The following is a 21,449-nucleotide window of genomic DNA, read 5'->3' on the forward strand; positions in this document are numbered from 1 at the left end:
GTTTTTTTTCCAGATTCCAGATTCAAGTTTTTATTTGCCATTTGTGACTCGACCAACAGTCCAGACACATTGGAAATCTAGTGCAGGGCTCACCGAGTCATCAGTTTAGAAATAACACTATAATAAGAGACAACAAATACAAAGAATACACTATGCAGAAGGTGGTAATATGTACAAGAAGAAGAAATGTGCTGGTATGTACAGTTTTGAATACAGTTTTAAATAATATTTCCAGTATTTTAAATTGAGACATTAACATTCATTCTCAACATCCGCCTAAATTTAGACTTAATAATATACACGGTGTGTTCGTAGCTACCTCACCTCCATTCACTGTCTGTAATGTGGAGTAGGTTTAGAGTTGGGGGTTCTTTCTTTCACTACGATTCTCCTTTTCTTTCTTATCCTCTTGTCCTGCTCCCTTCATTTCTTGGGGGTTTAAATCAAAGTGTTTCAGCTCTCCTTTGCCCCCCTAAATTAACACAAGTTTAAAGTTTCACATTATTTTCTTACCCTAATGTTTTGTTTGTTTATTTGCTTCTCTTAACTGCTTGCCAGTGCTTTGCCATGATGAATGCTTAACTTGTTTGAGCATTAAAGAGGTAAATTATTTACAGTGGTTCTACTTTTCCGTATAATCTCCATTCCCTCCGTCATTTTAACATCTGTGTCTCTCTCAAACTGCACTTTGGCTTTTCGTGGCGTATCTATTTCCTTGCTTTCACTGCAGCCTTTCATAGAATTACAGTAGCTATCCACAATGTCTTACTCGCACTATGCACTCGGTGTTCTTTTAAACCCACGTCACGGTGCTTCTTCTACTTCCTGCATCTATAAACAGGATTCGTCATTTCAACCTGTTATCCTTGACTTTTCCTTTCCTTTCCATTTTTGTGGCAAATAGTGATTTAAAGAACCCAGAGTGCATGGATTAAGAGCTAGTTTAAGTTAATGGTGTGATGGATTTAGTTGAAATTATTTAGTGAAAATATACCCACCTTAAAAGAAAAAAAAAGAAACACATCAATAGTATCAGAAATATCCTTACATGCATATAAATGGCTATTCCTCCCATCAATGCAATGCATATTGAAAATAAACATTTCAGCAAACAATCTTTAACAATTTGTTGAGAATTAAAACAAATTGTGTACATACAATTTTATATTGGAATCACTATTATGAGGCAGTTTTGAAAGTTAGAAACAGCTACAGTTGCATGCCATATGGTTTTCTCGCTGTGTTGTGAAGTGATATTTTGTTTCATTGATTCGTTCATCCCCGTCATCCATTTTTCCCCGAATTGCCTTGTTATTAATTGTTTTATTGCATCGTGAATTTAACATCACCTTAATGAATGTGCATCTAATTTGTGCCCAGTGAATGATCTTTGACTTGACCTTTTAAGCTAACATTAACATTGCCTTGGTAATACAGTACATTAAAGAGCTCATGTTCCGGTGGGATTAGGCTGTGATTACTCCAGTTATCTCAAGTTTAATCCACACCGTTTTGAGCTGGTTAATGTACAGTGCTACCTTTAACATGTCATGCTTGATTATAACCCTATCTTTACCATTTGCCTCCACTAATGCAGAAAGTTTCAAAGAAACTCAAAGCAGAAGAGCAGAAAAAAATGGCCGAGATGCAGGCCGAGTTAGACAAACAGAAGCAGTTAGCTGCAGGTCACGCAAAGGCCATTGCCAAAGCTGAGAAAGAGGCTCAAGAACTGAAGCTCAAAATGCAGGAAGAAGTTAGCAGGAGAGAGATTGCTGCTGTAGATGCTGAGAAGCAAAAGCACAACATCCAGCTGGAACTGCATGAGCTAAAAAATCTGTCCGAGCAGCAGATCAAGGACAAAAGCAACCAGGTGGACGAGGCTGTTCACAGCAGGACCAAGATCGAGGAGGAAATCCACATCATCAGGATCCAACTTGAGACGACGGTAAAACAAAAGTCTTCCGCGGAATCCGAGCTCAAGCAACTTCGCGTGAGGGCAGCCGAAGCGGAGCAACTCCGAAAGGCCGCCCAGGAGGAAGCTGAGAAGCTCCACAAACAGGTCAACGAGGAGACCCAGAAAAAGCGCATTGCAGAGGACGAACTCCAACGCAAATCTGAGACAGAGAAAGAAGCTGCTAAGCAAAAGCAAAAAGCTCTGCAAGACCTTGACGAGCTCAAGATGCAGGCCGAGGAGGCTGAAAGGCAAGTGAAGCAAGCCGAGTTTGAAAAGGAGAGACAAATCAAGGTTGCACACGTGGCAGCCCAGAAGAGTGCGGCGGCTGAGCTCCAGAGCAAACAGATCTCCTTTGTGGAAGAGACCTCAAAGTTGGAGGAATCCCTCAAACAAGAGCACGGCGCCGTCCTTCAGCTGCAACAGGAAGCGGCACATCTCAAGAAACAACAGGAGGATGCGATAAACGCCAGAGAGGAGGCCGAAAGGGAGCTTGAGAAGTGGCGGCAAAAAGCTAATGAGGCCCTCCGTCTGAGACTCCAGGCTGAGGAAGAAGCTCACAAGAAGAGCCTCGCTCAGGAAGATGCCGAGAAACAAAAGGAGGAGGCTGAGCGTGAGGCCAAAAAGAGAACCAAAGCTGAAGAGTCGGCCCTGAAGCAGAAAGAGATGGCCGAGATTGAGCTCGACAGGCAGCGGAAGGTGGCTGAGAGCACAGCTCAGCAGAAACTCACTGCGGAACAGGAACTGATACGACTCCGGGCCGACTTTGACAACGCGGAACAGCAGAGGTCCCTCCTTGAAGATGAACTGTACCGCCTGAAGAATGAAGTCGTCGCAGCGCAACAACAAAGGAAACAGCTGGAGGACGAGCTGGCCAAAGTGCGCAGTGAAATGGATATACTCATTCAGCTGAAGTTCAAGGCAGAGAAGGAGACCATGTCCAACACGGAGAAGAGCAAACAGCTTCTTGAGGCCGAAGCCAGCAAGATGAGGGACGTGGCGGAGGAAGCCAGCAAGCTTCGAGCCATCGCAGAGGAGGCCAAGCACCAGAGGCAAGTTGCCGAGGAAGAGGCAGCCCGTCAGAGAGCAGAGGCCGAGCGGATTCTCAAAGAGAAGCTGGCTGCGATCAGCGACGCCACTCGGTCGAAAACAGAGGCCGAAATCGCCCTGAAAGAGAAGGAGGCAGAAAACGAAAGACTCCGCCGTCAGGCAGAGGACGAGTCCTACCAGAGGAAAGCTCTTGAAGACCAGGCTAACCAGCACAAGCAAGAGATTGAGGAAAAGATCGTCCTACTCAAAAAATCCTCCGAGGCCGAAATGGACCGCCAAAAGGCCATCGTGGACGACACTCTGAAACAGAGGCGGGTCGTCGAAGAAGAAATCCGAATTCTGAAGCTCAACTTTGAAAAGGCCTCGTCTGGAAAACTCGATCTGGAGCTGGAACTGAACAAGCTCAAGAACATTGCGGAGGAGACTCAACAAAGCAAACTGAGAACCGAGGAGGAGGCGGAGAATCTACGGAAGCTTGCCCTTGAGGAGGAGAGGAGGAGGAGGGAAGCAGAGGAGAAGGTCAGGAAGATCACCGCTGCAGAGGAAGAGGCAGCCAGACAATGCAAGGCCGCCCAAGAAGAGCTCGCTCGTCTGAAAAAGAAGGCCGAAGAGGCCAGGAGGCAGAAAGACGTGGCCGACATCGAAGCGGAAAAACAGATTGTTGCAGCCGAACACGCGGCCCTGAAATGCAATGCAGCTGAGCACCAAGCCCAAAGTGTCCTCGCCCAACAGAAGGAAGACGGCATCACAAAGAAGAAGCTTCAGGCAGAGTACGAGAAAGCCAAGAAGCTAGCCAAGGAGGCAGAGGCCGCCAGGGAGAAGGCAGAAAGGGAGGCGGCTCTGTTTCGCCAGCAAGCGGAGGAAGCTGAGTGGCAGAAGGCCGCGGCTGAGCAAGAGGCTGTAAACCAGGCCAAAGCTCAGGAGGATGCGGAACGGTTGAGGAAGGAGGCCGAATTTGAAGCCGCCAAACGAGCACAAGCGGAAAGCTCAGCGCTCAAGCAGAAGCAACAGGCCGACGCTGAAATGGTGAAGCACAAAAAACTGGCAGAGCAAACATTGAAACAGAAGTTCCAAGTGGAGCAAGAGCTCACAAAGGTTAAACTGAGGCTCGACGACACCGATAAACAGAAATCCGTCCTGGACGAAGAGCTGCAGCGCTTGAAGGATGAGGTTGATGACGCCGTCAAGCAAAGGGGCCAGGTGGAGGAGGAGCTCTTCAAAGTCAAGGTTCAGATGGAGGAGCTGCTCAAGCTGAAAATCAGAATTGAGGAGGAAAATCAGCGCCTCATCAAGAAGGACAAAGACAACTCTCAGAAATTCCTTGCCGAGGAGGCCGACACGATGAAAAGGCTCGCTGAGGATGCTGCCAGACTTAGTGTCGAATCCCAAGAGGCTGCCCGCCTGAGAATGATTGCAGAAGAAGACCTCAATCAGCAACGGGTTCTTGCTGAGAAAATGCTCAAAGAGAAAATGCAGGCCATACAGGAGGCGTCTCGACTTCGGGCCGAGGCAGAGATGCTTCAAAGACAGAAGGACTTGGCCCAGCAGCAGGCACAAAAGCTGCTGGAGGATAAACAACTAATGCAACAGCGTCTGGACGAGGAGACGGAGGAATACCAGAGGTCACTTGAAGCAGAGAGGAGAAGGCAGTTGGAGATTGTGGCTGAAGCGGAACAACTCAAACTCCAGGTTTCTCAGCTCAGTGAAGCCCAGGCCAAAGCCGAGGAAGAGGCCAAAAGATTCAAGAAACAAGCCGATAGTATTGCTACCCGCCTTCATGAGACGGAGATAGCCACCAAAGAAAAAATGACGACAGTGCATAAACTGGAAGACGAGAGAGTCAATACCAGCAAAGAGGCTGGCGATTTACGCCACGCAATCGCAGACCTAGAGAGGGAGAAGGCTAGACTGAAACAAGAAGCAGAAGAACTTCAAAATAAATCTAAAGAGGTATTGTGTCAAAAATGGCATAAACGAGCAGATTATGTCATTGTTAACTCTTTCTTAAAACTAACACACTTCTTTAAATTTCCTCTATTCCTTTCTCTCACTATGCTAATCACAAAATCATAACTATGATTTTTAATATAATTTTGATTACATTTTTTTGTACAGTGCACTGTGCTCATGCCGATCATATCCTGAATGTCCCCTCATATCCTGGAATGTTTCTTCATTTTGAGACACGCTTCACATATCTTTTCCGTTTAAAAAACTTAAATCAATCAAAATATGATAGGCCTTTAGCAATTTAGACAAAATGCTAAACTTAAGTGTGATTTAGAGAGATAGCCGTGCATCACACTCCATCCAGATTTACAAGAACGCCATCTCATTTACCATACATGGTAACCATATCTTGAATATTGGCTGTATTTGCAGGATGAAAAGACCAAAACATTAGTGGCTAAGAAAATGTTACCTTCAATAACCGTACACTTTCACGTTGAATGCTGTTAAGATATGCAGACATCTCCACCCCAACAGATCAATGCATTTTTACTTTCCAGGCCAGCAAAACTGTCACCAACATAGACGTGCTAAAACATTTACCAGAGATCTCACCATACCTATTGAGCCCTCCCTGTTTTACAAGTATACAGTATGTTGGCGTCACCCACATCCCTCAACCCTCGGTTTATCCATCACCTCTGGGGGAAGAGAAGGGAATTGCTTTATTCTATACTATGCATTAAACTGGGAGAGAAGGAGGAAACATACCACAAATAAAACAACCAAACACAGAAACTGTTTTAGTTGATCATAGTAATTGAAGTTGGCTATTTGTGGGTCATTTTAACATTGACATCGCAAAATTCAGATGTTATTACAGTTTACAGCTGTTAACCTGATAATGGCCTTTATCTTATCATTAGCCTGCCAATTCAAATCATTTAACAAAATACACACACTTATTTGGGAAACAGGAAATGTTATGTTACCTGGCTAAAGTTATTTTCAGAATTGTCACCAAGTAAAGTTTAAGGATGGAAATACATTTTAATTGTTTAATTATTGGTTAGGCAAAAGAAATAAAACATGTTTTTTTCATAATTTACAGTGTGTTGAGCTGTCAGAGTCACTGTAGAGTTCCCAACTCTTTTTTTTTTAAATGTTCAGGGTCCTTTTAATTATTTTATAATTGTTCAGTACAGTGAACTCGTAATAAGCAGTGCCATCAACACATTCCTACAAACAGGAATGTATTGTTTTTCTTCTCACTTTAATTACTTTGCAGTTATATTATATGAGGTAACACAATCCCTAGGCATAAGCAGAGTGCATTGTACAAATAATATCCTTGACAAATAAATTAAATGAGACAAAATAAACAATTTTGATAAATAAAATATGTTCATAATATATGTGCCTCACCTATATACCAATTGTAACTTACTTTTTCTATTTATTTTCATCAGATGGCCGATGCACAGCAGAAACAAATTGAACACGAGAAGACGGTGCTCCAGCAGACATTCCTGACAGAGAAGGAGATGCTTTTGAAGAAGGAGATGCTAATTGAAGATGAGAAAAAGTGGCTGGAGAGCCAGTTTGAAGAAGAAGTCAAAAAGGCCAAAACTCTCAAAGACGAACAGGACCGCCAGAGACAGCAGATGGAGGAGGAGAAGAAGAAACTCCACGCTACCATGGATGAGGTCCTCAGTAAACAAAAAGAGGCAGAAAAAGATATGCTTAACAAGCAAAAAGAAATGCTGGAACTGGAGAAGAAGAGACTAGAGCAGGAAAGGATTCTTGCAGAAGAGAACCAGAACTTGCGCCAGAAGCTGCAGCAGCTTGTGGAAGCACAGAAAGAGCAACACACTGATAAAGAGCAGCTCATCGGTATTAAAAACGTTGAAATAACAAATGCTATTTACAATGGAAGAAATGCCAATGATGCGGTAGACAGTGTGGACAAAAGACCAGATCCTTTGTCTTTTGATGGCATACGTGATAAGGTGCCTGCAAGCAGACTTCATGAGCTTGGCCTTCTAACCAATAAGGAGTTTGACAAGCTAAAAAATGGCAAAACAACTATTCAGGAGCTTGGGGAGACTCCAAAACTTAAAACAACTCTTCGGGGAAAGAATTGCATTGCTGGAGTTTTGACACCAACTAATCAAAAGATGTCAATCTATCAAGCATCAAAAGAGAAGAAGATTACTCCTGGCACAGCCATGATCCTTCTTGAAGCTCAAGCAGCTACAGGTTACATGTTAGATCCTATTAACAACCAGAAGCTTTCTGTTAATGAGGCTGTGAAGGAAGACTTGATTGGCCCGGAACTGCACAACAAAATGCTTTCAGCAGAGAGGGCAGTTATTGGCTACAAAGATCCTTACACTGGTGGAAAGATCTGTGTCTTTGAAGCCATGAAGAAGGGTCTGATCGAACGGGATCATGCCATCAGAGTCCTTGAGGCTCAGCTTGCAACTGGTGGCATCGTCGATCCTATCAATAGTCACCGTGTACCCAATGAAATTGCCTACAAACAGGGACAATATGATGTTGAAATGAATAAGATCATGGAGAAAGCTTCAGATGACACAAAGGGATACTTTGACCCCAGCACTCAGGAACCATTGACATATTCTGAGCTAATGACAAGATGCACTACAGACCCTGACACCAATCTGCTACTCTTGCCAATCACGGACAAAGCTGCTCAGTGCTCAAGTATATTCACAGAGGAGGAGACCAAGGATGTGTTAAGCAACACAACTGTGGCTGTGCCATTTGGACGATTCAAGGGGAAGACTGTCACCATTTGGGAAATAATCAATTCTGAGTACTTCACCGAGGACCAGAAGAAGGACCTTCTCCGTCAATACAAGACAGGCAAAATCACAATCGAAAAAATCATCAAGATTGTCATTACAGTGGCAGAGGACAAAGAGAAGAAGAATGAGATTACCTTTGATGGTTTGAGAGCACCTGTACCTGCCACTGAACTCCTGGAGTCCCAAATCATTGACAAAGACCTCTACAACAAATTACACAAGGGCAAAACGACAGTAAAAGAAGTGTCTGAAATGGAGCCTGTCCACAAAGCACTGAAGGGTACCAACTGCATTGCAGGTGTAATGATTGACTCACGCAATGAGACAATGTCCTTCTATCAAGCCATGAAGAAAGACATGATGAGGGCAGGGCCTGCCCTGAATATGCTTGAAGCCCAAGCAGGAACAGGCTACGTGATTGACCCTGTTCATAATCAGAAGTACACTGTTGATGAAGCTGTCAAAGCAGGTGTTGTTGGTCCTGAGCTGCATGAAAAACTCCTCTCTGCAGAGCGAGCTGTTACAGGTTACAAGGATCCTTACACTGGCAAGACGGTGTCTCTGTTCCAGGCAATGAAAAAAGATCTCATCCCTAAAGAACAAGGAATCCGACTGCTTGATGCCCAAATGACCACTGGCGGTATCATTGATCCAGTAAAGAGCCATCACATTCCTCATGATGTGGCCTGCAAGAGAAGTTATTTCGATGACGAAATGAAACAAATTCTTAACAGTCCCACTGATGAAACTAAGTGCTTCTTTGACCCCAACACAAAAGAAAATGTCACATACGCTCAGCTCTTCAAGAGATGTGTCACTGACAAGAAAACTGGTCTCCAGCTTCTGCCTCTTTCTGATGAAGCAATCCATGCAAAGGAGGAGCAGACATACACTGACGCCCAGACTAAAGAGGCTATGACTCAGGCAACTGTGGAGCTTGACTCTGGACCATTTAAGGGCAGGAAGATGACCATCTGGGACATCATCAACACTGAATATCTCACTGAGGAACACAGGCGTGACCTGCTCAGACAGTTTAGGTCAGGAAAGATTACAATTGAAAGGTTAATAAAAATTGTCATCACAATTGTATATGAGAAAGAGACCAAGAAACAAGAACAGTCCAGCTTCAAGGGCCTGAGAGCTCCGGTTCCAGCAGCCTCTCTGTATGACTCCAAAATCATTGACAAACCAACCTTTGACCTCCTTCAACAAGGCAAAACAACACCGAAACAAGTCAGTGAGAATCCTAATGTCAATAAATATCTCCAGGGCTCTGATAGCATCGCTGGCATCTACCTGGAGCCAACCAAAGAGAAAATAAGCATTTATCAGGCTATGAAGAAAAAGCTCCTCAGACACAACACAGGTCTTTCACTTCTTGAGGCGCAGGCTGCCACTGGTTTCCTTGTTGATCCAGTGAAGAATCAGTGCCTGACAGTAGACGAGGCAGTGAAGTCAGGTCTTGTTGGTCCAGAGCTACATGAAAAACTTCTTTCTGCAGAAAAAGCCGTCACTGGCTATAAAGATCCATTCACAGGCAACAAAATCTCCCTCTTTGAAGCGGTGCAAAAAGATCTCATCCTGAAAGAACATGCCATGCCTTTGATTGAGGCACAGATGGTTAGTGGAGGAATCATTGACCCTGTAAAGAGCCACCGTGTCCCAACAGATGTTGCATATCAGAAGAACATTTTCAGCAAAGAAATGGCTCAGACGCTATCTGAACCATCTGATGACAACAAGGCTTTCACAGACCCAGAAACCGATGAGAGTCGTACCTACAGACAGCTTAAAGACAAGTGCCAAAGAGATCCGGAGACAGGCCTGTACATCCTTCCACTCTCCAAGCCTCAGTCTCCAACTGTTGTGGAGAAGACATACCTCTACACAGAGGAACAAACACAGAATGACCTGACAGACACCGAGATTGAAATTCCAATCGAGGGCCTTGCTGATACACCAGTCACCCTGTGGGAAATCTTGAACTCAAATTTGCTTCCAGAGAAAGAGAGGCAGAAGCTCATGGATGAATATCGCTCTGGCAAAATCACTAAAGAGCGGATGATAATCATCATTATTGAGATCATGGAGCAGAGAGAGATCATCATAAATGATAATCCACTGTCATATAAGACTATAAGAAGAAGGATAACGATTGACGAGCTCTACAACGCCCGCATCGTTGACTTGGAGACGTACAACCTCCTTAAACGGGGCAAGAGGGACATCCGTGACATCATGGAGATGACCAATGTGAAACAGTATCTCTATGGCACAGGCTGTGTTGCTGGGGTCGCAACAGATTCCAGCTGCAAGATAAGCATATACCAAGCAATGAAGAGAGGTTTTATCAAGCCAGAACTAGCTCTCAGCCTCCTTGAAGCACAAGCAGCGACCGGATTCATTGTCGATCCAGTTCAAAATGAAACACTCACGGTTGACGAAGCTGTGCGTAAAGGTGTTGTTGGCCCTGAGCTCCACGATAAACTTCTTTCAGCTGAGAGAGCAGTCACTGGATACAAAGATCCATACAGTGGGAAAATCATATCTCTTTTCCAGGCCATGAAAAAGGATCTTGTTCCAGAAGATTATGCTCTGAAAATGTTAGAGGCACAAACCGCCACTGGGGGTATTATTGATCCAGAATTCCAGTTCCACCTGCCAGCTGACATTGCCATGCAAAGAGGTTACATCAACAAGGAAACCAATGAGAAGCTGACTGACAGTGTTAAGGAATTCATTGACCCTGTCAATGAAGAAGAACTGTCGTATGCACAGTTGCTCAAGAGATGCAAGTTAGATGGTGGGTTGCGTCTACTCTCCATGGGAGACAAGAGACTGATGTTCCAGGGTCTGAGGAAACAGATCACGATGGAAGAGCTGATCCGCTCAGAAATTATTGACCAGCAGACTGTCACTCAACTAAATGAAGGTCTCATTACATTGGAGGAGGTTACCAGCAGACTTTCAAGGTACCTTGAGGGCACAAGCTGTATTGCTGGTGTATATTTAGAGTCCTCAAAGGATCGTCTATCAATTTACCAGGCCATGAAAAAGAATATGATTAGGCCAGGCACAGCATTTGAACTCCTTGAGGCACAGGCAGCCTCAGGCTATGTTATTGATCCCATCAAAAACCTTAAACTGACTGTCAGTGATGCAGTGAAGATGGGTATTGTAGGACCCGAATTCAAAGACAAGCTCCTCTCTGCTGAACGTGCAGTCACAGGATATAGAGATCCGTATTCAGGCAAGACAATCTCCCTGTTCCAAGCCATGAAAAAGGGGCTCATCCTGAAAGATCATGGAATCCGTCTCCTTGAAGCCCAGATTGCCACTGGTGGAATCATTGACCCAGAGGAAAGTCATCGTCTGCCAGTTGAGATGGCCTACAAACGTGGCTTCTTTGATGAGGAAATGAATGAGATCTTGACAGATCCATCTGATGACACTAAAGGCTTCTTTGACCCCAACACTGAAGAAAACCTAACCTACCTCCAGCTCATGGAGAGGTGCATCACTGATCCTGCCACTGGGCTGGTGCTCCTGCTTTTGAAGGAAAAGAAGCAGGAAAGGAAGACCTCCTCAAAATCCTCTGTTCGTAAGCGCAGAGTTGTCATCATAGACCCTGAGACTGGAAAAGAAATGACTGTGTATGAGGCCTACAGGAAGGGACTTATTGATCACCAAACATACATGGAACTTGCTGAGCAGGAGTGTGAATGGGAAGAGATCACAATTACTTCCTCTGATGGTACTGTCAAATCAGTTATTATTGACAGAAGGTCTGGCAAGCAGTACGATGTTGATGATGCTCTTTCACGTGGCCTCATTGACCAGAATGCCCTTGATACATACCGATCTGGAAACCTTGCCATCACAGAATTTGCTGATATGCTTTCTGGCAACATGGGAGGCGGCCGCTCACGCTCATCGTCCTTTAGTTCCACCACTGGTTCTACCTACTCTTCTCCCATGAGCCCCATACCCACCATTAAAACACCTGCAGTCATATGGAATGACCCGGCAGAGGAGACTGGCCCTGTAGCTGGAATGTTGGACATAGACACACTGGAGAAGGTGTCTATTACTGAGGCCATACACAGAAGCCTGGTAGACAACATCACTGGCCAAAGATTGTTAGAGGCCCAAGCCTGCACAGGAGGAATAATTGATCCCACAACTGGAGAGAGATTCTCAATCGCTGAAGCAGCAGAAAGAGGCCTTGTGGATAAAATCATGGTTGATCGCCTGAGCCTGGCTCAAAAAGCATTCACTGGATTTGAAGATCCCAGAACTAAAGTAAAGATGTCTGCCTCCCAGGCTCTGAAGAAAGGCTGGTTGTATTATGAAGCTGGGCAGCGTTTCCTTGAGGTCCAGTATCTGACTGGTGGACTTATTGAGCCTGATGTCGAGGGCAGAGTGACACTAGATGAATCTATCAGAAAGGGCACAATCGATGCCCGCACTGCCCAGAAACTGAGAGATGTCGGTGCTTATTCAAGATATCTAACATGTCCAAAAACAAAACTGAAAATCTCCTTCAAAGATGCAATGGACAAGAGCATGGTCGAGGAAGGAACAAGCCTGAGACTTCTGGAGGCCTCCTCCGTATCCACCAAAGGCCTCTACAGTCCCTACAATGCCAGTAACCCTGGATCTGCCTATGGCTCCCGGACTGGTTCAAGGACCGGATCCCGAACAGGCTCCAGGAGAGGCAGCATTGATGCTGGCTTTAGCATGAACATGTCCACCTCCTCCTTCACGTCCTCTTCAAGTGGCTTTAGCCGCAGATTCTGATTAGCTAGTTCTGTTCCTAACAATAGACCTAGCGTCTAAGAATTACAAAATAATAATGCACTCTACAGTTGCATTTTTCATATTCAAACAAATAGTTAAAGAAAATATTATTTATTTATTCTGCCCTGCATGTGGTCACATCAATAATTGCTAAGGCTATTTTTTTTTTCATGTCACAAATCGATAAACATGTGCCTCATATATGGAGACAAAAGCAAACATTGCTTGATATGTTTTTTTTCCCCTTAGTACTAATTACTAAGTCAGTTTATATTTTTCAAAGCAAAGCACGACATTTCTGCTATTTTTTAAGTGACTTTATAGTTTTCATTTTACACTTGTTAAAAAGTTGTATACTTGTGCTTTCTGAAACTAATATATACTGTATGTATGTCAAACAGAGATATTTTTCCAGTATTCCTTTGAAATTCAAGGATATTTGTCTATTTTTTATCTTTTTCGACACTACTTAATGAGATGCTGTACGTCGACTTAGTTTCTAACGTTTTTAACAGATTCTAAAATACATAGATGCCTTTCTGAATGTTTGTATAGAGTTATGGAAAAAATATACATTATGTTATCTGGGTAACTAAATAATGCACCGAGTAAGAATACACCTGTGAGACACTACAAAATGGGACACTACAAGAATATAAAAAGAACATGCCAGAATTAAAATTATGCAGAATTTTTTTAAACCAGTTTCACATCTTTCATTATATTTGAACTCATGCCCATTTATATTTAGAGGACTTTTGCATCCTTTGGGTTCATTGTTTTACGCACTCCAAGTTTTAGATTCTATATAGTAACCATGTCAAGTGTTCCTGGTTAATCCCAAGATGATGTCAGACTCCATCCTGATCCCCCATACAGACCTGCGACCTGTTTCTTTGATTCTTGTAAGTTGAATTTTTATTTCCGCATGTTTTTTTTTCTTGTGTTTTTTCTCCATTCGATTTTGAACGCATCTCAGATCCTAGATAAGTCATTTATTCATGCCATTTGTTTTCCTTTCCCACACATGGTCATATCACTAGTGAACTATAACGATTCAAAGTTGTCATTACAGCTGGTTGACAGTTTTTTTTGTTTTTTGTCATCCTGTTTTTGACAGCTGAATCAGTCCCTCGGAAGCCAACACATGAACACAGATACTGAGTCGGCCGCAGCAAACAATCCTCTCAACTTGGATGGCTTTGTGAGTCCTTGTCATCCTCACGCAGTGACACAGGTACAGTGCACAACTGTTTTGGAATACATTGTCATTTTCATTTCATTTGCAAAGTTTCATTCAGACTTGTTTGGAAACTTTCATTTCATTTCTGTTTTTCCCACTGCATGGTATTCATTTATTTTGTTTTTAATTTGGAGCTATTTTCTTTCATTTGTAGATCTTCCATTGAGCATATCCTTTCTTCCATTGCACATCCCATTTGAAGAGAGCTGAGGCCGAGTCAACCTGAAACCATCTTGGGATACCTTTCTAGGAACACTTTTCATTCATTACCATTTTTCATATATTTATTATTTGAATGCTATTAGTGATCTCTGTGTGGTCATATCCAGACTTTTCTTTTTTTTAAGAGAACACTCCCATACCATACACACATCTGCATGTGTAACATTTCTTTTTAAATTGGCATTTACTGTCATGGTAGAGCAGCACATCTTCATATAGCTGCTCTTCCATATTTAGTATATTTTTGTATTTTTTTCTGTCAATCAAGTCCTACCAAAGTGCTCAAAAGATGCATCGACATGTCTGATACAGCACCAATTTGCATGAATGTATGTATTGTATCAAATTGTCTCATATCAGTTGACATTTGCCACTGATTTTCTTTGCAAACTGAAAAAGAGCTTGATATGTTGCCTATAGTTATTTTTCCACAAGTATTTCTGTCCTGTATCTCTAAAGTGTTTTACCGCCGTACATCTTTTTAATTTGTTTGCATCACGTTCTTTTGATATATCATGAATTTGCCTTGCATGTTTTACCTACCTTACTAAGGATTTTTGGGGATGACGCGAATGTAAAATAAAGACAACAGACTGAGCTGATTAAATTCTTTAGCAATATATTATTTCACAAACTAACTGGTTTATTTTGCCTTGGTTTATTTTGCTTTGAATGATGTGGTGAGTGGATTATGTTGTAAGTTCTGACCAGTAACACTATGTTGTAAATAAATATGCTCTGAACAGGCCCTCTTGTCATTCATACATCAATATCCATGCGTGTGAAGCTATTTTTAGAGTAGAATATGCTTTTTTGGGGCTGCATATGAAATATAGGAGCACTGACAGACTAGAAATAAAGAGTAAGCCACTTCACATAATGCTTATTTCTCATCACTCCATAGTAAATAACAACATTAGAGCACAACAATGTCAATGGTTTCAAATGTGTGCTGGACATTGTTGAGAGTTGGATTATTATCAATGGATAAGCCGGGGTCTAATTATGTGAGTCAACTGGCTAACGGCCCTTTTAAATGTATTTACTTTGCTTACATGTGTACCATTAGCGGTAGCTCACGGTGAAGGTGATTAGCACCGTTTATGACTCTTAGCAAAGGAGACAATTCATATTTCCAGGAAACTCAACACTGGAGTGGGAACCCTGCGTTATTATAGGAGAAATATGTCGAGAAAAGTAAGAGCTTGCTTTCTTTCAGAGAGTGAATTTAAAGGGTAATACCATGATCTGTGTGTTTCGTGGTATGACCACATGAGGGCGATGTTGGACCAACCAACACGCATCCTTAAGGGGGCCATTGAATCAGGTCAGAGTCCTTCTGGGTGATCACATTATTAACCCACTGAGGTTGATCGTTATTTTAATGATTAAGACTTTGTCTGATTAATGAGATGTTGATGATACAATACTGGTTTCAGCTCCTCGGAAAATTACACATTTAATCTGATCAGGGTTTATAAGAAACACCATTTAGATATTGATTCGTTAACCCCCTCTCCATTGGACAACACCGGTGCATGTGTATTTACAGATACATCCTTTAGACCACATGCAGACATGTTTGTATGCTCTGTGTGCCAACATTAGCCACTGGCTTTGATGGAGGACCCTGCCAACAGAAGAAACGGACCATTCACCTCCCAGAATTCATCACTCAGCTCCCTTGACCACTCTGATCTGACCCTGTCCCTCCCAGCGCTCCCGGCGTCAGAGGCTGGAGACGGGGAGGTACGAACACAAGGACGAGGATGTACAAACACGTGCATGGTCATATCTCGTATCCAGTATATTAACTGTTGAATGGTCAGTGTCAGCTCAAGCTGCTGGATATGCTATACAAATAAGCAAAACACAAGGTCAAGGGTCATTTTGTGTCATTTTCTCCTATGCAGGATAAAGGGAGTGCTTTGTTTGGACCGCTAACTCCTACATCACAGGATCAGAGGCACGGGTAGGCTAATGTCGGACAGTGGCATTCATTCATGCAACAATATTGGGTTACTTGCATCCATGATTTGTAACACGTGTAAGTGTAATGGCCAATCTTAAAGAAATACAAGAGTATTTCCAACATAAACAATACTGGTCCATCTCACACGTACAGTAGATACTTATGAATTAAACAGATTCTGAAGTGAATATTGTAATCCAATCTTGATTGGAAGTGGCCACCAACGGTCCGATTAAAAGAAAACGTACAGCCTGTATCGGCTTTGTAGACCGGTGTGTCTGCGTCTACCGGCAACACACAGACACAGCTCATATGAATTATGATCGGAGCAATCTGTGTACAACATCTAATTGAAACATAGAAAACTAAGGTTTCTGCCCAGTGGACATTTATATATGTATATATATATATATATATATATATATATATATAGAGAGAGAGAGAGAGAGCAGATGCCTCCCTAATGTGATATGTTCTAATAGTCCTCCTCCCCTTTCCCCAAATGTTGTGCTTCCTGTCTTCATAATCTTACACATTTCAAGGAGGCCTTTGAATTCAGAGTCCAGTTATTCCACAAATACAGCGTATAGCTCGAGACAGTATAAAATATATACAGAAAAAACTATTTCAAATAATATGGTGATGATTATAATTAGTTTGGCTTGATCATCCTTGTACGTGCATGTGTTGAATTTGTCTAATTTCATTGAAAACATTTGATTTTAAAAGATGATCAACATGGTCTCTGGTGTTGCAGGAACGTGGAGGACTTGAGTCAATGGCAGTGTGAGTTCAGGGGTCAAATCGTAGCACTGAGAGAGTGGCTGAAGAGCATGGAGATGAGGCTGCCTCCTCTGGACCCACAGGTGAGTTGAGTTCACTGCCCGTCTGCCTTCTGTTATTCTATTTCACCACATCCTATCATAAAGTTGGCATTCTGAACAGCATGTAAAATCATCACAGCCAACCCGACAAGATCATTTATATTTAGAGTGCAAATGAGAACTAAATGTTTCATTCAAGGATTCAAGGATAATTTATTGTCATTCGTGAAAAGCCATACAATACTGGATTAAGAGACACAAAAAGACGATACATTAAAACAGAAAAGTAGCAACGTTCATGGGAACTTCTGGCCACCATTGCCATCAGTGCTCGTCCCCTGATTTATACACAAGAGTCTTCCGAGCTTCTTCCTTTTGTCTGTGGAGAGCGTCGTCCATCTTTTCCAGCGTCTTAAACTTGAGGGAGTTCACTCACACTCTTTGGTGTCTTTGACCTGCACCCTCAGGAAGTGAACGGCGGTCTCCAGGTTACTCACGACCACGACACTAGAGTCCTTTTCAGCACGGCGCTCTGACTGGATGGATCCACCTCTTTTTGATGGGCCTCTTCCTCCGCCTTTATCTTCTCCAATTTGACTTGAAGGTTGTTGGTTTTGGAGATGTCTCTGAGCATTGGGCAGATATTTCCCAGCTGGGAGTTCAGGTAGTCTGTTTCCCTAGTTCAGGTATTCTGTTTCCCTGGTTCATGTATTCTGTTTCCCTAGTTCAGGTATTCTGTTTCCCTGGTTCAGGTAGTCTGTTTCCCTGGTTCAGGTATTCTGTTTCCCTGGTTCAGGTAGTCTGTTTCCCTAGTTCAGGTATTCTGTTTCCCTGGTTCAGCTAGTCTGTTTCCTTGGTTCAGGTAGTCTATGTGCTGGGTTCGGGGAGTCTCATTCCTTGGTTCAAGTAGTCTGTTTCCCTGGTTCAGGTATTCTGTTTCCTTGGTTTAAGTAGTCTGTTTCCTTGGTTCAGGTAGTCTGTTTCCTTGGTTCAGGTATTCTGTTTCCTTGGTTCAGGTAGTCTGTTTCCTTGTTTCAGGTATTCTGTTTCCTTGGTTGAGGTAGTCTGTGTCCTTGGTTCGGGGAGTCTCATTCCTTGGTTCAAGTAGTCTGTTTCCCTGGTTCAGGTATTCTGTTTCCTTGGTTCAGGTAGTCTGTTTCCTTGGTTCAGGTAGTCTGTTTCCCTAGTTCAGGTAGTCTGTTTCCCTGGTTCAGGTAGTCTGTTTCCCTAGTTCAGGTATTCTGTTTCCTTGGTTCAGGTAGTCTGTTTCCTTGGTTCAAATAGTCTGTTTCCCTAGTTCAGGTAGTCTGTTTCCCTAGTTCAGGTATTCTGTTTCCTTGGTTCAGGTCGTCTGTTTCCTTGTTTCAGGTAGTCTGTGTCCTTGGTTCGGGGAGCCTCATTCCTTGGTTCAAGTTGTCTGTTTCCCTGGTTCAGGTGTTCTGTTACCTTGGTTCAGGTAGTCTGTTTCCTTGGTTCAGGTATTCTCTTTCCCTGATTCAGGTAGTCTGTTTCCTTGGTTCAAGTAGTCTGTTTCCCTAGTTCAGGTAGTCTGTTTCCCTGGTTCAGGTAGTCTGTTTCCTTGGTTCAGGTCGTCTGTTTCCCTGGTTCAGGTAGTCTGTTTCCTTGGTTCAGGTAGTCTGTGTCCTCGGTTTGGGGAGTCTCATTCCTTGGTTCAAGTAGTATGTTTCCCTGGTTCAGGTATTCTGTTTCCCTGGTTCAGGTAGTCTGTTTCCCTGGTTCAGGTAGTCTGTTTCCTTGGTTCAGGTCGTCTGTTTCCTTGGTTCAGGTAGTCTGTGTCCTCGGTTCAGGGAGTCTCATTCCTTGGTTCAGGTATTCTGTTTCCCTGGTTCAGGTAGTCTGTTTCCTTGGTTCAGGTAGTCTGTTTCCTTGGTTCAGGTAGTCTGTTTCCCTGGTTCAGGTAGTCTGTTTCCTTGGTTCAGGTAGTCTGTTTCCTTGGTTCAGGTAGTCTGTTTCCCTGGTTTAGGTAGTCTGTTTCCTTGGTTCAGGTAGTATGTTTCCTTGGTTCAGGTAGTCTGTTTCCTTGGTTCAGGTAGTCTGTTTCCTTGGTTCAGGTAGTCTGTTTCCTTGGTTCGGGGAGTCTCATTCCTTGGTTCAGGTAGTCTGTTTCCCTGGTTCAGGTAGTCTGTTTCCTTGGTTCAGGTATTCTGTTTCCCTGGTTCAGGTATTCTGTTTCCCTGGTTCAGGTATTCTTTTTCCCTGGTTCAGGTAGTCTGTTTCCCTGGTTCAGGTAGTCTGTTTCCTTGGTTCAGGTAGTCTGTTTTCTTGGTTCAGGTAGTCTCATTCCTTGGTTCGGGTAGTCTGTTTCCTTAATTCGGGTAGTCTGTTTCCCTGGTTCACACTGCCATTGAGAGCAAGAATAATACATGCATTGTTATACATATGTCTGAACATATGATCTATTAGCTAAGACAATATCTAACTTGATCATCTTTTAGACCAGATAAAAAAAGTAAATGTTTCTTTTATGTCGTGTGCAATCCTAAAATGTGCTTCGGAGATCTTACAATTGGAGATGTAAAGAAGGCAGGAAGTCAACCATTTGGATTTAAATGTGGTATTTTATTTCATAGTTTGCCTATTTTCATGCTATTGACTTCATGAAATCCACCTACAGATTTAATCAGATCAATTAAACCATCCTATTATATTAGAACATACTTTCCCTGTGAAGATCAAGGCCGATTGAGATTATATCTAAATTTTCTCAGTAGTAAAACAGACCCCTGTAAAGAATATTAAAGATGTGGGTTAACGAGGAAAGAGAACCAATGAGTCATGCTGGTCAGAACACAAACACTTAAGTTAATTGAGCATTTCGGAAAAGAGGAAAGGAACTGGAGGTTTTTTTCAGAGTCCGACATACTCAGACGGATACTGAGGTGGTCCTCCTTCACTCATGCAGGGAGTCTTCTTTAGACCACAGAGGGGCTCTGGAATCAGGCTCCATTGTGCCCGGCCCGGACAGCCGGGCTACAGAAGGGCTCGGCACTGAGGCCCCCTGCACACATGAGCACACACGCTGAAAAGACATTAGACTCAGATGGGTGGAAGGGCCAACAGGGCAGAAAAAAAGACAAGCGGGATCTTTGTGGAGAGACTCTGATGTGAGTATGGAGGCATTTATTGATCGCTAACTTTAGATTTTTGTCATGTACCATTTATACCAATATTTGAACAAAGGTGTGCCAGTCCACGCTGCAGCCAGACATTATGCTCCCAGCTGGGTTGAATACATCTCTGGGCAGTTTTAGGAAGTTCCTCGTACTTAACTGTGATCAAACTAAGTAATATTGATGTGTCCGTGGTAGAACATGGTAAAAGTCTGATTTTAGCTGATTGATTATTGCTCATCAATACAATGGAACAATGAAATGAGAACATGACGTCTTGTCCTGAGGGCCATTGTTCATCAGCCTTGTAGATGTGAAACATTTTCATTGAACTTAATCTCTTGAAACTTCGAGCACATCAACATGTTACATCTCCGTAGTGCTGCGATCATGTATTTAAATATCCTGAGTGAAAAGGGGAACTGCACCTTCTCCAATGAGCTGTGAGTCCACTCACAAAAGGAGCAAGAGTTTGATGTTTTTATTGTGATAGTAAAAAATGAGTTTCTTGTTAATTTAGTTATATGGTCCATCGAAGTAGATGCGTTCAATTGTCCTCACGGAATGTGTGTGTGCCCTTAATTGACTTTGTGGTTTAAAAGGACAGAATGGGATCTGTGTTTGAAGTCGAATGAACCTGAGAAGGAACTTAACTCATCGCCGTCTCAGCAAAAAGATTTCCGTGTTACTTGTCTCCGTTTGAATGAAGACACTGTTTCCCAGGAGCACTGATGTGTAAGATGCAGCGGCACGTCATGAAAGCTCAAAAATGCTTTGGAGAGCTTTATGGTCTGAACCCCGATGAGAGTGTGTGAAATATGGGGGGGTCTTTACGTCATCTCTACCATGCCTTTATCGTACTGCATCCGACCACAGACCTTTGTCATGGTAATGCTCTGATTCCACCGCGCTGCTGGTTTCAGTCTGGGCCTGAGGGACTCGTTAGTTAGCTGCATGAATGAGGACCCACCCTCAGCAGCCCCCCCCCCCCCCCCCTTTATACACAGACCAGTCTACAATACACAGGAGAGAGACGGCACACCTGCTCCTTAACACAAGGCGTGCACCGGCACATCACACACACACACACACACACACACACATCACACAAACTTTGTTTTCCCCCCATCAACACTGGGACACATGTGATACTCAAATTGGATGTTATCAAGCATGAAAAAATGGTAATACCTTTCAATTTGAGAAGTCCTACCTTATGGACCAGACAAGCCTAAATATGAAGAAGAAACTGATTATTAAAAGACCAAGAACTCAAAGAACGTCCATCGTTGCACGAGTTGATTAATGTGAAGCAAACTTCTGCTAACTCCATATTAGAATGCATTACATGTGTATAATACTTGATATTTAAGGTGATATCTCAGTATATCTGGAGCTTTCGCTGGTATCACGCCATCTACCACCAGCTGATGGAGTTGTCCTTGAAGGGTTTATTTAAAAGAAGACTTCTT

General features: G+C 43.1%; 1 protein-coding gene across 12 annotated transcripts in view; it reads left to right on the plus strand.

Annotated features, from left to right (window-relative positions):
- plecb (plectin b) overlaps positions 1 to 14,798 on the plus strand; it is a 148,516-nt gene extending 133,718 nt beyond the window's left edge. For 11 of the 12 annotated variants that reach the window (XM_056444446.1, XM_056444447.1, XM_056444448.1 and 8 more), the window contains 4 exons: positions 1,598 to 4,951; positions 6,421 to 13,490; positions 13,706 to 13,822; positions 13,983 to 14,798. In XM_056444446.1, coding sequence (XP_056300421.1) covers positions 1,598 to 4,951; positions 6,421 to 12,585 — 9,519 coding nt within the window. In that variant the 3' untranslated portion in view covers positions 12,586 to 13,490; positions 13,706 to 13,822; positions 13,983 to 14,798. The remainder of the gene's footprint in view (positions 1 to 1,597; positions 4,952 to 6,420; positions 13,491 to 13,705; positions 13,823 to 13,982) is intronic. The other variant, XM_056444458.1, reaches the window with a different exon arrangement.
- Positions 14,799 to 21,449: the final 6,651 nt, after the last annotated feature.

This window comes from Pseudoliparis swirei, chromosome 22 (genome assembly GCF_029220125.1).
Source record: "Pseudoliparis swirei isolate HS2019 ecotype Mariana Trench chromosome 22, NWPU_hadal_v1, whole genome shotgun sequence".
Taxonomy (NCBI): Eukaryota; Metazoa; Chordata; class Actinopteri; order Perciformes; family Liparidae; genus Pseudoliparis; species Pseudoliparis swirei.